Source organism: Hydra vulgaris, chromosome 12 (genome assembly GCF_038396675.1).
Source record: "Hydra vulgaris chromosome 12, alternate assembly HydraT2T_AEP".
In the NCBI taxonomy this organism is placed as follows: Eukaryota; Metazoa; Cnidaria; class Hydrozoa; order Anthoathecata; family Hydridae; genus Hydra; species Hydra vulgaris.
Genome location: NC_088931.1, coordinates 74,531,716 through 74,554,480, shown reverse-complemented (window position 1 = coordinate 74,554,480; position 22,765 = coordinate 74,531,716). Strand labels below are relative to the sequence as shown.

Here is a 22,765-nt window from a genome sequence, read left to right as displayed (position 1 = left end):
AAAAAATATTTCATTAACTTGTTGCTCTCACGTTTGGGGCAAAAGAGCAAAAAAAGTTTTTTTTTTTTCCCAGACTCTAGTCATCGCAATTTTTTGCAAGGCATCTTTATTTGACATAAGTATAAACATATAAATGTTTGGAGTTTGCTCTATGTCTGAAAGTTAGTTATCTCAAAGACCAAAAAATGCTAGATCCACCCCCTGAATTAAATTAGTAACTGAATTTGTTAAAAGTATACTTATCAAAAATATTTAAAAAAATAATTCCTGATTCCTCAATTTATAAACGACTAATACAAAATTCAAATTAAGAAAAAACTCATTAACAAATTATTTAATATATTAACATTAATTGCTATAAAATAAAATATATTACAAGACTATGCAGGTATCAGTTATTAAAAAATCTAATTAAAAAGAAATTATGATTTTTTTATAAAACGTAAATTGCATCTTGCATTAATGTATTTCCAAATAAGATTTCATCCAATAACAGTAGCTTTGAATTCTTGGGACTAATTTGTGCAGAATTTTGTTAAAACCAATTCAAACTAAAACAAGTTTCCATATTTATAGATACACCATCACGCAGCATTATATAGAAATACTTTGTGTAAACATCTTTTCATATAAATGACTTATTTGCAAAATAAATTCGAATTTCGGAAATTACAAAAGCAATTAAAAACAAAGTTTGAAATTTAAAAATTTATTATGTTTTCTTACTAGTTTATTAATGGTACTATTTCTTTAGTTTTATATAAATAATTATGATAAAGACATAAGTAACAAGCAATCTACTAATCTATTAGATCATAATAAAACTAAATAAACTATTGTATTATTTTTTCTTCCAAAATAACAATTTATTTTTTTCTGAAAAATTGTATTTCTCCCACTGTACTGACTAATATCTTTTAGATAGTTTGTTCACCGTAGATTACTACAAATTTAATCTGGTTTATCGATGCACCGTCTTTCAGCAAGCCCTGTTTTAAAAAATATCTCATATTACCAGGGTTATTGTTAAAAAAAAAAGAACTAAAATCGAACAAAATGATTAGATAAATATATAAAATTTCCTAATAAATTCCTTACGTCTTAGTATTCAAAAGTAGGATGAAATATATTTGGCATCAAATAATCTTGTGTGTAAAAAACAGGTTTCTCATAAACTTGCCGCTTTGATCTTCTAATTTTATTTCGTACATCAACAGATGCTAAAGCATGACCAGGAAAACCCATGGTTGTAAACCCTGGATGGGTAACTGGGTGTCCATATGGAGTGTGTTGTTGAGGCTCCATCCTTGAGTCAAATGATCCCATTCCCATCCCCATACCAAATCCACGTCTTTTTTGAACTGTAGATTTTTTATGATTAAAATCATTATTGTGTTGATCGTCATCAAAGGTATTCGAAGAAAGACCTCCCATACCACCTTCTTGATAACCTAGTCTATAATTATCACCACTAGCATAACCATAGCCCACGTGGACTGTTTGTCGTTTTGTTGCTGCAGTATCTTTATTAACCTTCTTTATGGTTTTGTTTACTTCTTTATTTACTTCTTTTTTAGCCGGTTTTTTAACCGGAGCTTTTACTCCAACACTTCCAGGCACTTTATTTTTAATCCATGGCCATCCCCAACCATACAAACCGAGACCAACTCCTGGATAACCATAGAAATATGGATATCCACCATACCCTCCTTGGTAACCTAAAGGTACACAAAATCTTTGCACGACCTTTTCAAATTTACCACTTTTACTAGTCTGTATAACGTCCCTACACCAACCATAACCATTTCCGCCATCGCCTTCATGACAATGGCCACCGCATTCTTCATGATGATTCTCGCCTTCACGACAGTGTCCATCACAATCATCATCACAATCTTTGTGACAATGTAAATGATCGCAACAGTCATCTCCACGTCCTTCTTCTCCGTGGTGTTCACCATCTTCTTCATCTCCCCATTCATGAATAAATCCGTGATGATGGCCGTGATGATGATGCTCGTCTTCGTCAAGATCATGATTACGCTCACAATGGCAGCATTTTTCGTCATGACAATCATGATGTTCATGTTCTTCTTTGCAGCCTTCATCATCATCATCATCGTCACAACGCTTTTTTTTTTTACATGATCTACACACTGGTCTCTCAGTTTTAATTTTTGAATTTAAGGCTGCGTCAGTGTTTTCTAAAATATCTATTCCTTCAATTCTTTTTTTAAACTTTCGCTCTCTTGATTCTCTAGCTAGTTTAGTTTTAGGTTTGATCGCAGGTTTTGCTACAGCTTCAATAGCAATACTCGTTGCTGGTTTTATGACCTGTTTGTCTACTTTATCACTTATAGGCTTGAATTTTTTTTCTATAGCAGAACCTTCGTCAGCATCGTTTTTCATTCCCTATGTTAAAAAATATATGTTTCACTAGTTTTAAGATAACAAGAAAAAAAACGCGCCTAAGTATTTACTACACGTTTTAATAATCATATGAAAAATAAATTTGAAATGAAAAAGTTTATAAATGCATGCATGAAATGTTTTTTAACTGTTAAATTGTATTTGATTAGTGCGTTGTTTACGTTAATATAAATTTTATACATTACATGCATGGTAGCAAGTAAAACAGAATTAACAATGCTATTTATATGCATGAGAAGATTTTTTCATGCAAAATGTTCTTACCCATACACTTTTATCATTTTAATTGAGCCACCTAAGATTAGTTCTGCAGAATATTTTATTTGAGCCACCTAAGGTAAGTTCTGTAGAATATTTTATTTGAGCCGCCTAAGGTAAGTTCTGTAGATTATTTTATTTGAGCCACCTAAAACAATTTAAGTCGATTACGCCGCAATGAATTACATTGCGTTATTTTTTTTTTTACTTAAATTGATGTTGCATTATAGAATTACAAAGTTTCTCAATTTGTATTTTAAATATTAAAACTTACAAAAAGACTGCATTGTTCTAAAATAAAGTTTTAACTTTACGTTCAAAAGAAAACGTCTCAAAATTTTTTTTTTGCATATATATAAATTTTAAACACTAATAAATTCATTCTTACAAAGAGCTATGAAAAACTTTTAAACAAAAAATAGTTAGTCTAATTTACTTGAAAATGAGTTGTTTTTTTTTCCGTTCATAATTTTAATAAATGTTAAATCATTTTATTTATTTTTGTTTTATAAATTCATTTATAAAGGTTTCAATATTTTATGTTTGGAAGCATCTTTTGTTTTCCATCCAACAGCATCACGATACCATCCTCTATCATTGTACCCTCTACCGTTATACTCTTCATTATTGTTCCTCTCTTGATATTTACGTGAGTTTTGGTTTCCAAATTCACCATGGTGACGGTTTATGTGAGCATCCTCATCTTCGTATTCATTATGTCCGTAACCCTCATCACCATAGTGTTCACCTCCTTCTTCCTGTCCCCATTCATGGATGAAACCGTGATGATGACCGTGAAAATGATGTTCATGCACATGATGGTGTTTTCCATGATGGTGTTTATGGTATTTTTCCTCGAGTCTATCCTCGTAGTTCTCTTCATCCTCATCATCATCATCATCATCATCGTCGTCATCATTACGACAAGTTCGGCATTCTGCATTCGGTGAACATTTTTTACTACATTTTCTCTTTAATGATCTACCAATAAAGTTTTTATTTTCAGAAAAATTATCCAAATCGTTATCATTCAAGTTGCCAAAATTCAAATCGCCGTCATCCAAACTTTTATCATCTACATTTCGATAATTTACAGAATCTCTTTTCTAAATTGATCAAATGTGAACCGATCAATTCACAAATTGTGATCAAAGATTAAGTTCCGCGTTCTAAGTATTTACTACAAGGTGAAAGCGATATGTGATGCTTTAAGATTTGACAAAATTTATTCCAATTTAGACAATGCTTGATCATTCTTAACAAAAAGGATCACAGAACAGATTTTGAACTCTCTCGCTCTCTCTCTCTATATATACATATATGGTAAAATAGTGATCATTCGAATTTAGTTTAAAAAAAATAACTATTCTTGGTCTAAAGCCATTTTTTAGAGTAAATAAATTAACAACAATTTTATACAAAGTATAATAGTAAGTATAAAAATAATATACAATAATTATTATGATTTATTTTTATATTTTTATTTATTTTTATATAAAAAACACATTAGACTTTTTCCAAAAATAAAATCCTTGATCGTGTGATGCTAATGGTTTAAAAATAATTGCGCCATTCTAATTTTCATCAAATGATACATATATACCCGCCTTCATTCCGTCTTCAAAAGAACCTAAAAAAATTTCAATTAACTTAGAGTCCCAAAAAAAAACTTCGTGTTGCATGCAACATATATTGGTGACAGTTGTGAAACACATGCAAGGAATTGCTTAAAAAAATCTTCAAAACTTCATGAATACCTTGAAAGTATTTCTTTGTTACTCCTCTTTCATATGGAATTTGATTTTCTTTTTTACTTATGATACCGGATCGTCTCTGTAGAAAATCTGTGTTTTCGTTAAAGAATGGACATATATTGGCAACACATGCTGTTGGAACTTCTCCTTTAGTTTCCTGAAAACCTTGCACGAAAGGATCGTCTTTATTGCCGTCATACTCAATGAAAATATGTCTTTTTTGTTTTAATTTTTTTGAAATATTAATTTTATTTTTAAGAGTATTTTGTGCTGTTACAATTTTTTTAAGCGGAACTTTGTTTTTTACTGATGATAGATTCCATTTCCATTTAGTTGCATCTACCATTGTGGATGATTGTTGATATGGAGGCATAAAACCTGCGTATCCAACTGGTAGACAAAATCGTTTCAATACCTTTTTATTTATCATTGAAACAATATCTTGACAATGAAAAGCAACTGGATTACTTGGTAAGTTATTTTTTTTCCCCCAGCCACAGCAGCATTCAGGCTCGTGATGATGATGACATTGATCATGATGATCATCGTGGTGGTGGTGATCGTGGCAATGCTCATGACAATGGTGGCAGTCTTCGCATCCAATATGCCCATGATGCTCCCCTCCTTCTTCGTAACCCCACTCATGGATAAAACCATGATGATGACCATGATGGCAATGGTTACAACATTCTTCGTGGTGACCATGATGACAATGACAGCAACATTCTTCCTCTGCATGACAATCTTTGTGTTCAGATTTGCCGTTACATTTGCAGCAGCAGCCGCAACCGCAAGATCTAACTTGAATATTTTTATCTTTTAATGCCGTTTTCTTAATTAATCTTTTTCCGCTCTCCTCAAAATCTTTGGACACATTGCTTCTTCTTATAACAACTCTGGATTCATTTGGAGATAATTTCTTATTGTGTATTCCACTCTGATTTAATAAAATCAAAAACAGAAAATACTATCACTAGTTAAAGACTATCACTAGATTTAAACGTCGCAAAAACATCGCAAAATTATTCACTGAAAATCTCGGTCAAAGAGCATTTTGGCGCATAAAACAGATTCGGTCTGCTTCCTTTAAAAAAATAGTTAATTAAAATTCTTTGTAATTATGATTTTGTTTTTCTAAAACAAAAGCGCTATAGAAGTTATAAATAATTTAAAAACAAAAAAAGAAATAAAAATTATGCAGCTATTTATAAATATATTTATAACTCTTTCTCAAACAATACAGTAACCTATAAACAAAATAGCAACTTATTAACATTAAACTAACATTAAAACAAACTTTAATTAGTAACCGCAAAAATATTACAAATAACTTCCTATTCATTAGTGCAACAACGTTTGTTTAGACCTTGTTTCACACGCACGCTCTCTAGCATACATATACGCTTACAAATGACGAAAAAGAAATTAAAAAAACATTAAAGATACACACACACTAACAAGAGAGAAGTTAAATCACACTGTCACGCAAGATATAACAACGCATACACAAATTGCATCGATTATTCGGCTAGTACGGACACATATCTCGGTAGTGTTTCAAAATGCTGGTTTCTATTATCCAACTGATAATCTAAAAAGTAAAATTTTAGTGAATACGACTAAAATTTTAGTAATAAAATATTTATTCAAAGGATTAATAAATAATTAAGAGTCTTATTTAGAATTTCTGACAATTGAAACTAATACCTTCAATAAACACTGGCTGGCGGTCATATATACTTTTTGTTGATTTATAAAAGGGTTCTATGATTTTATTTCTGACATCAGCTGAGGCCATTGCTTGACCAGGATAACCCATTGTAGTAAACCCAGGATGAGTTACTGGATGTCCATATGGCGTTGATGAACCACCTGCATTATTAATTGGTGGTTCAAAACCTAAATCTGTCCTTTTTCCAACGCCATTTCTTTTAGTTCCAGAACTAATTGTAGATTTTTTACTTGGTTCTCTTGCACCAAAATTTTTATTGGGAAGAACAGCTCCAGAAAACGAGGACTCTAGTCCTCCCATGCCACCAAGTTGATAGCCTAATCTATAATTGTCTCCACTTGCATAACCATAACCGATGTGCACCGTTTGTTTTTTAACTGCTCTTTCAAGAATATTTCTTTTTTTAGTTCTGGTTTTTTTTTTGGAATTTTTATTTGATGGCAAAGAAAAATCAGCCCATGCTATTGCAGCTCTACGAACAAGTGGAACACAAAACCGTTTAGTTGGTGAAACCTTTCCACTTGTACTAACTATATCGCGGCAGTGATAAGCTAATGGAAATTTGTCATAAATATTTTGACGACGACTTACAACTTTTTCCGAATTTTTTTTATTAACTAGCCATCCACCACCGCCGCCTCCACCACCACCTCCTTCACATCCTTCACAATCTTCTTCGTGGTGTCCCCCCTCATGTCCTTGATGCTCCTCGTGTTCGTGTTCATGCTCGTGTTCATTGCAATGTTCATGATGACCATGACCTTCATGGCCATGATGCTCACCTCCTTCTTCTTGTCCCCACTCATGAATAAATCCGTGATGATGTCCGTGATGATGATGTTCATGCTCATGCTCATGGTGGCCATGATGATGGTGATGATGCATTTCTTCACCTTTTTCATGATGATTATCTTCATCTTTGTCGCCTTCATCATCGTCATCATCGCCACAGCCTCGTTTACCACATCCTCGTTTTTTTGCATTTTTATCTTGTTTGGTTTTGTGGAAAGCAATTTTATTTCTTGGTGTGATATATTGCCGCTTTTCTTCATCCTGATAAAAATTTAACAGACTATAAAACTATTTGTGAGCAGAAAATTATCTCAAGTGAGACGCGCATATAAGTATTTACTACAGCACATTGGTTGTAAAAACTACAAACGTTCTTTATAGTTATTATAGATTCTTCTTCTGAAGGTTGGGCTCATCCAGAACTCAAAAAAGCTTTATTATTTTTGCAAGAAACGTTAATAAGCAGCGCGTAGAGTTTGTCGTACGTCAAACAGTTTGTCCACGTGTTGCGTATTGTTTAATGTCTTGCAATTTTATTCTGTGTAGAATTCCCACAACATTTTTCATTAAGAAGACAATGAACTATCCAATCTGTAGAAACATTTTATAGCTAAGGGAAACGCGGAACAAAATTTTTTATTAAAGTTGTTTCATTACGCCTAAACTAGTTTTTATCTCAAAGTTGACTCCTAAATTTGGAACAACTTGAACCTTTTTAAATAATAATGTATAAACAAATTTAAAAAAAAATAACTTTTTAATATTGACATATTGAAATATATACATATAAATTTATAAGAATACAATATTCACTATTTAATTCTTTATTTCCCAACCCCTCCCCCTGGTTATTATGATGCTATAAGACGACCCAACGGTCTTGTCACAGCACCGTAAAAGGAAAATTAATGAGATTCACACCACCTTCTTTACCAACGTTGCTTATATGGACAGAACATTTGCTCTTTTCATTCTAAAGCAGTTGTTCTACTACGTCATAACTGCCATTCTACTACAGCGTCATAACTGCTATATCTATAAAACCTTCCAACGCAAACATATTTATGTAAAAACATTTATAAAAATATGAACATGTGACAAAAACTGTAACTATGATTACTTTTATAATGAGCATTGTGTTACCATCTCTAAATAAAATTAAGTCTAAGTTTCTTAATTAAAATGTTGCTTAAAGCATAACTTGAAGGTATTAAAAACAACCTCAACTGACAGGTTAAAAAATATTTAAATGTTAGGTTTTTTAGCTAACCTTATAAATACCATGACAAAAAATGGTTTGAGCAAAGCCTTTCCAATAAAGTTGAAAAAACTTTTAGTTTTTAAAACTTCTTTAATCAGTTTAAAAAACACCTACTAAATTTTGATAATCTTGGTTTTAGTTACTTGGTTATTTATTTGATTGTTTCGATCTGAAAAAATGCCATTGTAGTATCAATGATGTTTTTAATGGTTTTTAATTTTATCTTATAATCTTTCAACGCTAAAAAGTTATGATCATATAAATCTTCTCCAAACGAGAGAAGCGTAAATTTTACACGGTCATAACTTTTAAAAGTTAAAAAATTCTAAGATTAAATTTAAAACGTAAAATTTAAATTTATTATAAATAAAGTATTTTAATAACTAATTGCCCTCATGTTGCTGGTATGGGGAGCAAAGTTTTTTGGGTATTTTATTCCTAGGCTCTAGTTGCCGCAATTTTATTTGAAATTTTTTCTCATTTGACATAAGCATAAACATACTTAAATTTGGTGTTTGCACAATGTATGTTAAATTTTATCTAATTTGTAGGACCCTGTTTTGTTTAAATGTATAATTACTAAGTTTTTACACGTTAGTGCTTCAGCTAAGACTAAATTAAATCCTTACAAAATCCAACTCCAACTTATTGGTTTAAAAAAAAAATTAAAACTGTACAAAAATCTTCTTTAGTAAGAAAACTTCTACATCTGAATTTTCCATGGGATAAATAATACTGAATAATGTACATCTGTCTTCTGAGTTGAATCTGAAGTCCAAAACATTTATTTAGAATCCGGTTTAACTCAAACCCAAAGAAAACACCGGACTAAAACACCCCATAGGTAAGCTTTTTTTTATGCAGGAGATAAACCATTATCGAAAAATTAGTTTTACATTTTTGATGCGAAGTAAAAAAGTAAGAACCTTTGTTTTAAAAGTTAAAATCTTAAATGATCTAAAACATCCTAAATGATGCTGCGCAAACATTGAAATACTTAATATGCAAATTTAATGCTACTATCATTTCTTTTAGATAAAATTATTTCTTAAAAGAAATTTTAAAGAAATCACTTAAGCAATAAAAGGATTTCAGTAAGCAATTTATGAAAACATTTTCTTAAAAATATTATTCAGGTGAAAAATTATTTACTTCATACTTGTTATTTCATTAAAAAAATATATATATATGAAACCATTTAACAGACTTCACTCCAGTGAAAAGAGAGAAAGGAAAGAAAAAATAACTGAAAACGTTTTGGAAATAAAAGAAAACATTTAAGAAATGAAGGTAAGCAATAACTGAATGCAATAACTAAAGGAAAGCAAAAAGCGAAAGTAACCAAAAAAAAATCTAAAATTTAATAATGGAAAGAAAACCCCCCCAAAAAAATGTAAAATCATATTTATTAAAAAAAAAATAATTTTTTTTTATAATAAATACTCCCTCCGTCCGGAAATATGGTATACATTTCAACAAAAATCGTAGATTATCGTGATTATAAAAGTAAATTGACAACTATCATTACATGGTTATAGTAAATACTCATGACAAAATAACCTGAAATATTTGACGTAAGCAATATCATTCTTAATTAAAAACTTAACGCTCAAACATCAGTGTTTCTTGAGACAAATAAAATTAATATCGCTGCAAGACGAGTTTGGAAAATTCTGAAAGAAATTTGTTAAACTTAGAAAGAAGGGATTCCAAATAAAAACAATTAACCAAAGAACAACGTCAAGGTATATTAAAATATAGTATAGTAAAGAAAAACCTGGTCGCGAAGGTGGACTGCTAGAAAAATATGTATGTTCTAAAGAAGCGTACAATAAAGCCAAATCAAATTTCGAGTGAAAAAAATCATTCTTATTTAATTAAAATGTTTCAAATAAAGTTAATATAGTATACTTGTCATGTACATTTTTTAATTTATTTTATTTTTTCGCAAATGTATAGCATATTTCCGGAAAACAAAAATCGCTAAAATGTATACCATATTTCCGGACGGAGGGAGTATTATTATTAACAAACTGTTAAAGTATCAAACTGATTGCTTAATGTCTTTAATTTACCCTAATTCATTTTTAATAGAGATTGAAAAAAAAAAAAACGTTGGTAAATAAGTTTTGGTACAAGGTTTACAAGAAATTAGATACAAGGTTTTCAAGATCTATTTTTTTACAAAATTGATGTACATATTTCATATCAAATTAAAACTAGGAAATACTTGTATAGAATATTAATTTTAGTAAAAAAGCCACTTAATAGCAAATTTACCTTCTTTTTTTTTTTTTTATTTGCTCTGGTAAAATCAGTTATTAAAACTTATTCACATGCTCATAAAATAGATGTTAACGTCCAGAACCTATTAAAGTTATTTGTTTTTATAATTTTTACTACTATATTAGAAGAAAAGATGTAGACAACTAATTTTAATAAGGTTTTACTAATAATTCTAACGCGATATGTAACTTTAATTTTAACAATATCTTAAAATCGCAAATTGATATTGATATAGAGAAACGATTTTTGTCTTTATTATCTCATATTTTGATACACCCGGATTTATGTCACTCATTTTTCCTCGTTTAATTCTATCAATGTTTCATTACTAAAGTTTATATTATGCATTTTATGCATATATATTTTCTGATATATATATATACATATATATATATATATATATATATATATATATATATATATATATATATATATATATATATATATATATATATATATATACATATTTATATATATATTATATATTTTAAAATATATAAATATTATATATAAATAAACATATATATATATGTATGTATGTATGTATGTATGTATGTATGTATGTATGTATGTCTGTATGTGTGTGTGTGTGTGTGTGTGTGTGTGTGTGTGTATATATAGATATATATATATATATATATATATATGTATATATATATACATATATATATATATATATATATATATATATATATATACATATATATATATATTTATATATATATATATATATATATATATATATATATATATATATATATATATATATATTTATATATATATATATATATATATATATATATATATATATATATATATATATATTAAAATATAGAGCTAACGCAAATAACATAATAAAACACACATGCTTAAACATGCTTTGTTTTTACATTTACACTTTAGCCACCAAATAAACACATTTTCAGATTGAAAGTAAGTATTATGTAAAGTTTATACATAAAATACAAATTGAAATTGACAGAAGGAGCCAAAATGCTCTTTAAATCGAGATTTAAAGTTAAATCTTGTAGTAAATACTTATACGCGCATGCGTTAATAAAAAAAACAAAAAAACATGGTTATAACAAGACAGTAAAAAGAATTGCGCATTTACTTTTTATAATAAAATTCCGCTTAAATGGCTTCATTTAAAATATCATTTTTTTAAATATACCTTCTCTTTAGATAATTCTGCTACGACTCCACTGCCTTCCGTGTCAACATCTCCAGACTCTAAAATGTAGTTTAATTATGGAAATCAAATCAACTTTTAGTTTACACCTTTTGTTTCTGATTGGTGCTCCGAAAAGATCTAATGATCTTTTAATAGAGCACCGCAAAAGATCATTTATGCGAAAGTTTCTACAGTTTTCCTCGCCATACTCTAAAGTCATAAACTCTCTAACAAACTAATTTATAGTGTTAAAATATTTTTATTATCAGGTTTGTTTTCAATTGAAACGGTAATAAAATTTAATGTATATATGGGCCCCAAAACCCTACGTGGCAAGTTTTTTTTTTGTAAGTTACATTATTGGATAAAGTTTTTTATACATTTAAATGTAGATAATAATTTATAAATAAAAAAATATATAAAGTAAACTAGAGTGAGAGTGAACGAAAAAAAAAGTGAATGGTTTTGCAATTTTGTTCCTTTTGCATTTATTGAAAGCTGAAAAATCTTTAAAAATTTAAAAATGTAAAAAACAAGTTTTTTTCAAAAAAAACTTCCAAACTCCCAATACTAAAATTAAATTTTACTAAACTAAAAAGGCTGTTTTATCGAAAATGTTATAAAGATCAAGATTCTTTTGTCAAAATTGAATTTGCTATATTACATAAACAAAGTTAAGACTCTTTTATTATTTATATATTCATTGTGATATTAATTACGCAAATACTAGATAGGGAAACACTAATAGGACAAAGCTAAATTCTCTTGACCTTTATTAGAAACACGCAGCTAGCAAATATAATTCTTCACTTTGGTAACCATTTTATTGTCTCTTAATGTTACACACACAAAAAAATACTTTCTTTTTTCTTATTGAGATCCTTATCTCTAAAACCAAATAGTTACGAGGCTTTGATTTTCTTATAAAACTGACTTTATCTAACTTAAAATACCTATATTTTTGATTGTTTATTAAATTGTTTTGTTTAACAATTTATTTTAATTAGTTTTTAAAAATTTATCCATAAAAATGCATTAATGTTTTACTACACACTAAAAACAAAAGGTAGAAATTTCTACCTTAGGGTAGGATATGTGATATACCCTTAGTAAGGTATAATTTTCTACCTTTTAAGGTAGAAAATTATATTAAAAATAATTATTTGTCATACAATTTTCTAACTTAAAGGTATAACTTTCTACCTTATGAGGTAGAAAATTATACCTTACCAAGGGTATATCACATATCCTACCTTAACTAAAAATTTCTACCTTTACTTTTTAGTGTGTATGAGCATTGTATTTTTGTTAAAACTAACCATATACTGTAAAGGGCTATATAATAAGTTCCTAATGACAACGGAGTCAGAGTTCAGTTTTAGTGGATAAAACTAATAGCTCGTCATATAAAAAAAGGTTTATAGAACATTTTTGCACTATTTACAAATTTAAGGAATGTGCTTTTAATGGTGACATTTTGTTTTAATTTTGAGTTGCTATGAATATCTAAATTGCTTTGCAACCACATATTTAATAATTATGAATAACCTTAACTAGACAGAAGTAATGACTTCTGAAAAATTTATCGGATTACTCCCATAATAACCAGATTGAGTGTTTTTTATACTATGAATGTTGTGGCACTATGGATTTTTTATTTGGTTAATAGTGTCACCTGAAATGCCTAGCGACCGTTAGTTTTGCATATTTACTAGCTAAGTGACTTTCTTAAAACATCAAAATTATAAACTAGATTAATAACAATGAAGCAGTCTGATTGAACATTTTTTTATGCATTTGAAAGTCTAAACACATAGTCAATTACTAATTGTTGATTTTCCATTACTAGGTGTTGCAGTTCCAGGGCTCTATTTTATATTTCTTGAAACTACTACATAATCCATATAAAGTAGAACCTAATATTTAAACCTTTTTTGTATATATAATAATACAAAAGTTTTGGTTTCCATTTTTTTTTTTTTTTTTACACTTTTTACAATAACCAGTTTTCTGAAATAATCAAGAGGGTACTGTTTAGGTGGATACAACTTATTATTGATACAACTTTTAAAAGTGCTTTTAAAAGTTGTATCAAATCTGGATCAATTTGTTTTTTATACTTGAACTTTATTTTCTAAAACTTCTGATAAGTGGGTCTGAGGAACAAAGTAACCTTCTTAAAACATCCATTTTAGTATTTTTTTGGAAACGTTTGGGTGAAAAATGCTCTCGAAATTTCCTAAATTTTATATTGCGAGATTATTGAGCTTCTTCAGAAAGCATTTCAATAGGTAAATCGTCATACAACTTCATGTCCGTGTAATAACTTCATGTTCTGGTGTAAACTTTGTGAAATAAAATATCATGAATGCTGTTCAACATACCTTTTTGCAACACTTAAACAGTAATCTTGGAAAAAATCTATATTGGTTTGAAATCTTGAAGATAATTTTTGTAACACAACATAAATCATTTTTATAAGGTATAAATCAAATCCATTAGTGCTATATAATATTTGGGCATTCTCAAAAACTTTCTTCCTGTATTTCCATCATTTGATGTACCTGAACAACATATGATGTCCCTTAGGAACTTAGGGATATCAATAAAAAGTCCAAGTTGTTCCTTAATTTGATCTTATATGGTTTTCTCTTTTAACTTAATCGCAACCTTGTCCTCTAATAATCTAGCATAATGTTTTCCAATACTCAGTTTGTATGATACATGCAGGATATATTCCATACAACGAATGTAATATAAATAGACCATATTTAAACGATTGCCAGGAAGTAAATTTGTCTGAGTATAAAATTGAATATTATTCATTTGAGTAGGTTTGGCTCCATGCACTGAACAACATTGACTTGAATTGGTTACAAGAGAAAAAGCAATGGTAATCTTTCCATCCACCATCGTCAATTAATGATTAACTGTGGTATTATTAATTATTTGATTAACCGTGATATTATTAATTAAACTATTAGGCTTCAAATTTTAATGACATTAATGTACCTAATAATAGACACAGCTGATTATTTAAATGAAAAATAGTAAAATAATATTCCTTCCTTTATAACTTTGACTGTTTCCTTTTTAAAGCTAAACCGTACAGTTCGACAATACGTAGGGGAAGATAATTTTGAATTAAACCAATATTTTTTTGAGATCCATCAAATCCAATCAATTCCAAAGGTACAATACAAGTTAGAAATAAACTTCTTGTTGAAGATTTCAAGGATTATTATCATTTTGCTTGTAAATTGGTAGACCTGTTGATTCATCAAAACCAATTTTATGATAAAGTGTGAAACTTTTTTATGTTAGGCTTCTGGAGTAACCAGTCCTTTTGCAGGCTAACTAGGCAAGCAGCAGTATGGTTTAATAAATATGTAGATCAACAGATATACTTATGCTGTCACTATTTTGTGGCATACATTGTTCTTTTGCATCTTGAACAGGATTGTAAGGATTGGTATGAATCTTTAGGCAGTCCACAATCAAGTATCAGAGTTAGAGCTTTTTCTGGTGTATAAGGATAAATAAAAAAATTTGGCTCATTATTTTCTGATAACTATAAAACAGCTTTAGCTTCTTAATTTTCCTGTATTGGTGCAAACTACAACTTGATGCAAACTAAAGTTTGCAAGATAAAAAAGATCAACTAATGGCGCTGATCTTTTTTTGTATAGTATTTCAAGATTTTTAAATAGGTAGAATACACAAATTTATAAAAATAAATAGAACACATCATTTAACTTGTAAAACTCATTATTAGAGTCCATGAGGACATTCAAACCGCGGATAATCAATCAAATTTATATTGATAGTGTACATATTGAACAACGCATTTCAAGTCTCAAATTATTGAACCACTTTGGACCGCAAAAGTATTCAATTATATAAGTTAAATTTTAACTAAAAAATGTATTTAAAACACGCCGTCATTTAAAATCAATTCATGAGATAGGGTAGGGTGGGGTAATCTGAGCCTGACTTTACCTATTTCTGGCTTTAAGCCAAAAAATTTATAGCAAAACAAATTTATTTTTGGAGAAAACTTAAAATCATGATTAAATATCATTTTTAGTAAACTGCATCAAAAAAGTTTATACATAATTTTTAAAGATGTCTAAGGAGCACTAACTTAAGTTGTATTCTATAAACCCACATTACCACGTTTAGAGGGGTAATGTGGGTCTTAATTACAGTAATATTTGGTTATTGTGACTATTTAAAAAAAATTTAATTTTAATTATTATTTAAATGATTAAAAAAGTATAATTAAGTTTAATTATTTAAAACAACTTTATAATATATTTAAAAAAGTAAAAAGAAATGTAATACTTGATTAAGTTTCAATATTTTCATTGATATACTTGACGCACTTTCTTATAAAAATAAATAACTTTTATAAGCAAGTTTTATTATTAATAATTAGCCGTTGTTAATGACTGGTGCGATACGTGTTTAACAGATCCTCCGACTTCATTGCAGGAAGATTTTTTCTTGACTTGTTGAAAATAAATTCCACTTAGCAGTAATGTTGTAATTAGTTTGATGATAACATAAATTCATAACTTTTTGAAGTTTTTATTCTGTGCAGCTGAACCGTGGCCGAAATAATTAGTCTAAAAGGCAAACAACTTTAAAATTTGTCTATTGATTTTTCAAAAAACGCAAAAAAAAACAAACTACACCGTGACGTATGCAGTCACTGATAACTCTTAACATTCATTTTGCACTTCGTCAGTTTTTGATAAACAACAATACGAATGCAAAGCTGCTCGACTGCTATTATAGTAAAAACCCTGAACAGCATTTTAAACAAAAAACAAATAACGTTCAAAAAAAATCATTCAAAATTAACTTATTTGAATTTAAATCATTTTTCAATAAATGCAAATTGCTGCTTTGATTTTTAAAAATAAAATAATTCTAAAATACTTTTGAAATTAATTCATGATGGTCTGGTAAAGATAAAAATTCCAGAGCTTTGCAATCTTTGCAATCTCTGCAACCGTTGTTTGCTTAAATGCCATGATATCATCAGATACGATGTATTTAAACTAGTAATCTTAAACGTACTCCTCCGTAACCTATGTAACCGTTCTACTTGCAAGCAGTAATTATATGTTCTGTTTAATAGTGCATGCATAAATAAGATGGGTACTTCAAGAACCAAAATATATTCGTCATTGAACGTAATCTACAGAGTTTTAAAAAGACAACTTCGACTCTTTTTTATGATTAAAAAAAAGTTCTTAAATTTAATCAACAGTATTTTGATCTGGACAAATGGTTTTATTTGTCAACATTGACAACTACTCATCAGCCTCTATGTTAATACTTTGCAGTCATTTAACTCAGCAAAAGCTAGTTTTGCCGAATGGATTTGAAAAATGGACGTAATTATTTACTACGCAAATAAGAATAATTTTTTTCTTGTTTGTACGTATATACAAAAAATTTTTTTTAATTTGTTCTCGTTTATTTAAACATAAACTATTATTAATTATTTGGACTAAAAAATTGTAGTTTAATTTATATAAGTTGAATTAACTTTTAAACCCCATATATAAACCATATATAAATAAATATGGAAATACTTTTCTTATATTAAAAGAATAATTGCCCAAACCAAAACCCTCAGTTGTTATACTTACACTTCACTTCCCTTATGCCATTATTTCTACGCGGATACAAAAAATTTCTTTCTTGAAAAAAGTGCTCCAATTGCGTGTATTTAACCAACAACAAAAATTTGCTTTGATAAAAGATTTAATATCTTTAATTAAATTGTAATTTTGCACGACAAAGTTTACTTAGTAAAAAATTTTTGAGAAAAAATAAATTAAACCCTTTTTTTATCAAAATATAAAATGGTTGAATAGGATTGATTTCAAATTATACAAGAAAAAATGTACATGATATATGCAACATTGCTTAACAATTTTTACATCAAAATATGGCGCTTTTTTGTGATCTCAAAAAGTTTAACTTTCACAATATTAGCCCTCCCTAACCTCCCTTACAACATCTGGTCAATCATAGTTCTTTCACTTTAAAGGCTTTAGAGCCGCTCCTATTAAAGAAGTTGAAATTTTAAAAAATTTAGTTAAATATGTAACATTCTTTGTTTAAAAATGTGTAACATATTTTTGGTTCAATTCAAATATTAACAATAAATGTGTTGATAAAGTTTCATGAATAGTGTGTAGCAAGCATGAATGTAACTACAATGTATAACTAATAAAACATTGCTTTTTAATTATTAAGAAAAAAAAAACTAATTTATTAAAAGTTATTTGAACACGGTCTTTTTGTATTAGCTTTTTAACTTAGTCTGAACTTCTAAACATCTGAGAAAGACAGCTTGAAATATCTTAAAAGAGGAAGACATCTTGAACTAATGTATTTAATAAATAAAAGACAGTATAAACTAATTTATCTCAAAGGTAAAACACAGCTTGAAATAATTTATCTCAAAAGAGAAACACAGCTTGAAATAACATATCTCAAAAAAGAAAAGCTGCTCGAAATAACTTATCTCAGAAGAGGAAGACAGCTCGAACTAATATACATCTGAAAAGAAAAAGACAATTTGAAATAATATATCTCAAAAGGCAAAGACAGTTTGAGAATACCTAAATTATAAACATTTATTCATCTTTAGTAAAAATATTTCTAAATAATTAGAGCCTCATTAATTGATTGATAACTATGTGTGGTACAAGATGTGCTGCTAGAGGGAAATTAAGTATTCGCGAATTGTGAAATTTAATAAATATTTGGTACAAGGTGTGAATTAGCACGATTGTGATTCTGAAAATACTTCTTAAGGTTCTTATTATGTTAAAAACCCTACTCCTCCGTAAGACTGTTTTTATGGAAGAGTTGAATTACCTTAAATTTATCATATTGCAAATATTTATGAAGTAACAAAACAGTTTGTAACTGCAAAAGTAGTAACATTCAAAATTTTCATAAATTTATATATATATATATACAGATAAATAGATAAATAGATAGATAAATAGATAGATAGATATAGATATAGATATAGGTATATATATGGATATAGATATAAAAGTTAAATAAAAATTTTAATTATGAAACCCCAAACTTTAATTGAATAGTTATGAGTCATACTAATACTATAAATTTTAGGAACATGTTTTAAACAAAAAATATGGTAATTTTAAAAATCAACCAACAAAAACTATACTAAAGCATATGTTATTTGCGCATAGAAACAAACATTAAAATTCAATTTTTGCGAGCGTCAATAAATGTTCAAATGAAAACAATTTTTTTGAGCGTGTTAATGCCAATTAACGTAGTTAAGGCAAATTAGTAAAACTTAAATCGAAATTTTAAAGAAATATCTCATTGTTGGCAGTCAATAACTTTAAATGGAGAGAAATAAATGTAAAAATTTTTTTGTTTAATACAATTTCTTTTGCTTATATTTTTAAAAAATTTTTAAGACATTTTTTTTGATTTTTACAGAATTTAAAACTTTTATAAAGCTAATCGAACTTCCTTAGGGTTTGGCTCAGTCGGTTTGCTTCAATTTTTTTTAAATAAAATATAAAAATGTCCTTAATTTGAACATGATTATAGATAAAAAGAGCTTGAACTTTTACAAAGTGTTAAAGTGAATAAATTTCTTAAAATTATGTTGTTGTTACGTTCTTGTTTTTAGTCAAAAAAAAAAAGTTTATTTTCTTCTATTTCCTTGAGAAGTATTTTATGGTCTAAATTTATTTGCAATAGTTAAAATAATTTCAGCACCGAGCAAAGTCTTCACTTAAAAATACCAATAAATAAAATCTTGATAGGGATATAACATTTTACAAAAATTTTTAAATTTTTACAGACCAGGTATTTAACGGAAATATCTTAATTGTCTAAACTAAAGCCACACTGAAGGCAATTTCGTGAAAAGCACATTCCACAACTTTTAAAATGTGAAAGAAAATTAAACAACTGAACTGATAACTCTCTTTTTAAGGTGTTTGTTTATTTACATTAACTAATTAATAAAAAAATTAGCAAGTCAAAACTAGTAGTCTACCGAAGTAGGAAATACGATGAAAACGAAATAAGTCGAAATTTTAGGTTTATTCCCAGCGGGCACAAGACGTTTTTAAGACGTTTTAGACATTAATAGGTATCAATACGTTTTTTAGACGTCTAAAACACGTCATGTGCCCACTGGGTTGTTTCAAAACCGATACCAAACCAACATTTTGGCATATATTTTACCGAAACTAATTCCTAAACTTTGGCCAAAACAGGGCTGGTTTTGACAATAATAGGATGGGGAGTTTTAAAATGAGATAAAAAACAATTGACCGTCTGGTGCTTAGGATCACCAGAACCGCGAGATCTTTTGATCCTTTTTATTTGTAAAATGCTTCTAAACGATACATTTTTGACGACTTCTTTTATCTTAGATAATAATTACGAATTATTAATCATAGATAAATAAATATTAAAAAAAATAAAATAACTCATGATAAAATCTTTAAAATGCCCAAAAGCGAAAATCTTTTTTTTTATACTTTTTTTTTTCACCTTTCTATTTTCATCTTTTTTCACCTTTTTATTTTACTATTTAAGACAATTTTTTTTTTAATAAAACATTTTCAGAAATGCAAAATTCAAAATCTTATAAGCACTGCAATGGATAATTTGAAGTTTTAATAATTTTAAGAAGCAGAAAAATACGCGTTATTTACTTTAAAATTAAACAATTGCTGAACATTAGGCTCAAAACTTCATTAAGAAATGGAAAAATATTTTGTAAAATTGCCGACAAAAGAAAACTATTTTATTTTTCATATTAAATAAAAAGTTTAAGTCATTCTATGTCGGTCGAAACAAAAAAACTGATACGAAATTTTGGTCGATCACTAGTCCAACCAAGACAACTTGAAATTAAAATGATGTTTACCGCTACATGAACTTTCATTTGTGTTATACTTCCGTAATAATAATAACAAAAGTTTAATCTGTTATTTATTATTATGGAATTTAATGCTGTCGTTACCCATTCGTAAAAGTTTGACACGGAAGTTCTTTAATCCATACAACGAAATTTAGTCAAAAACCTAATAGAATTTTAATAAAAAAAAAAATTAATAAGCCCAAACCCGTTTTTTTTTTTTTTTTTTTTTTTAAATTACAATTTTACAGTAAGAAGTTATAAAGTTATAAAGAAGTTATAAAGTATTGGACACTTATAGTTAGCTTTAAACAAACATTTTTATTTTCTGCCACAAAATTATTAAAATAAGCTATATAAAAGCTATATAAAAAAAAAGGTATAGAAATGGGCGGTGTGGAAAAGACTTACCAAGACCCATATTATACGGGTCAGTTCATTATCAGCTCAGTTCATTTCATGGTAAGTTCATTATTCAACATATTTTTAGATAAATTTTCACATGATTTTGACACTTTTTATACCGATTGTAATTAGTCAACACATTTAAAGCAAGTATTCTAAATGTTATTTAGACTATCTGCTTCTGGAACTAATATCCGAATTCGTAATAAATAGCGGTTTGCACAAAAACTAACAAAGCGTTTGAAATTTTTAAAAGTTAATTAACTAATGATTATTTTTTTATTCAAACCTTTAGAGATAGAAGATATGTATAGTTTTTCTACCACTTACTAAAAAATATTGAATTAATCCCATATAAATAAGTGTAGAAATGATCAGTGTAGAAAAGACTAACCAAGACCCGTATTTTATGGGTCACAGCTAGTTTAATAACAATAATAATAGTTTTTAATAATAATAATTTAATTTAATATTTTGACAAAAATATTGTCTCAGAAAGCTAACGTAGTTTTTAAAATCGTCATAAAATTTTTTAATTGAGCAATTTTATATATTGGTCTTTTAAATCCCACATCTTTTTAATCCCATGTCTTTTACAGAATAAAGTAGCTTTTTTCAATTTTATACGAAGTTGTTCTCTTTTATTTATTTTTGTCATTTTTAATGATTTTAACAACCTGTATGCTGACAATAGTAAAGCTTCTTAAAAAAAAAAAGGTTTTGCGAGAATAATATTAAACTATAATAGCGCACAATAAATTCTTTTAGTATATTCAAAATCATTTAAAAATAAGGTATGAAATAAGAAATGGAATTTTATTGCAGCATATAAGAATATATAACATTTATTTAGATTGCAAAGACATTGTTTGGTAGATAAAAAAAAAAAAATCTTCACCCTAACCCCTAACCTGCTTTTTACTGTGGCCTAGTTTTACATTTTATACAATAAATATTAAATAAGGAAATACACATCGAGTATCTTTATGCTCCGAGCTACACACCGAGCATCTTTATGCTCAATTATTATTTTAAACTTTTTATCTTTTTTATTAAAAACTTCATTTATTCTAAAACACTTTCTCTCGGTTTGTACAATCGCTTGGAAGCTTCAAAATAAGCAAACCTGTGAGTATGTACAGGCTTGGAGTATAAGATGTTTCTGTATGACAATTGGTTGGAAGAAGATAAACCATATCTCAACTTAAAACGAAAACATCTTATGTTGATATTTCATTTATTGTGTAAAAATAAAATTCCAAAAGTAATTCCTGGTATTTTGTAAAATTAATTACGATCTCAAAACGGCAGCAAACTTTAAAATGCATTTAATGAGCAAAACTTTTAAACTCTCGCCTTTTGTTTTATTATTTTAATTGTAAAGTACTATATTTTATCAAAAAAAAAGGAAAAAAGAAAAAAGATTTTTAAAATCATAAACCTTCGGCGCTGTCTTCTTCGGTACTATCTTCTTTATCTTCTGCAATGTTTAATTGATCTTCATTGCGAAGATTTTCTGATTGTTCATTTAGTGGGGCAGAAAATACTTTATTAGTGACTCCCAGCAACAGCAAAAATAGAAGTAAATTTTTAACAAACGTCATTGCAAATTTTTGGTTTCAAAATTAAAAATTTTAATAACACTTGTAAAGTATTGCGTTGTTTTTTCTGCGTGTGCCGAGGATCAATCGACCAAATGGTTTTTCAATGCTTAATTAAGCAG

The 22,765-nt window shown here is 28.0% G+C and overlaps 1 protein-coding gene across 2 annotated transcripts; it reads right to left on the bottom strand.

Moving 5' to 3' along the window:
• Positions 1-693: 693 nt before the first annotated feature.
• LOC101239391 (uncharacterized) lies at positions 694-22,765 on the bottom strand. Of its 2 annotated transcripts, none has more exons than XM_065814411.1 (4): positions 22,484-22,765; positions 11,688-11,746; positions 1,099-2,412; positions 694-989 (listed from the first exon to the last, which is right to left on the bottom strand). In XM_065814411.1, exons 1-3 carry the CDS (start codon positions 22,644-22,646, stop codon positions 1,102-1,104), a joined length of 1,533 nt encoding a protein of 510 aa, XP_065670483.1. In that variant the 5' UTR covers positions 22,647-22,765; the 3' UTR covers positions 694-989; positions 1,099-1,101. The 2 variants fall into 2 exon arrangements, with proteins under 2 accessions (XP_065670483.1, XP_065670484.1); XM_065814412.1 differs by lacking the exons at positions 694-989; positions 1,099-2,412 and adding exons at positions 5,636-6,033; positions 6,150-7,227 and having other exon boundaries at positions 22,484-22,746.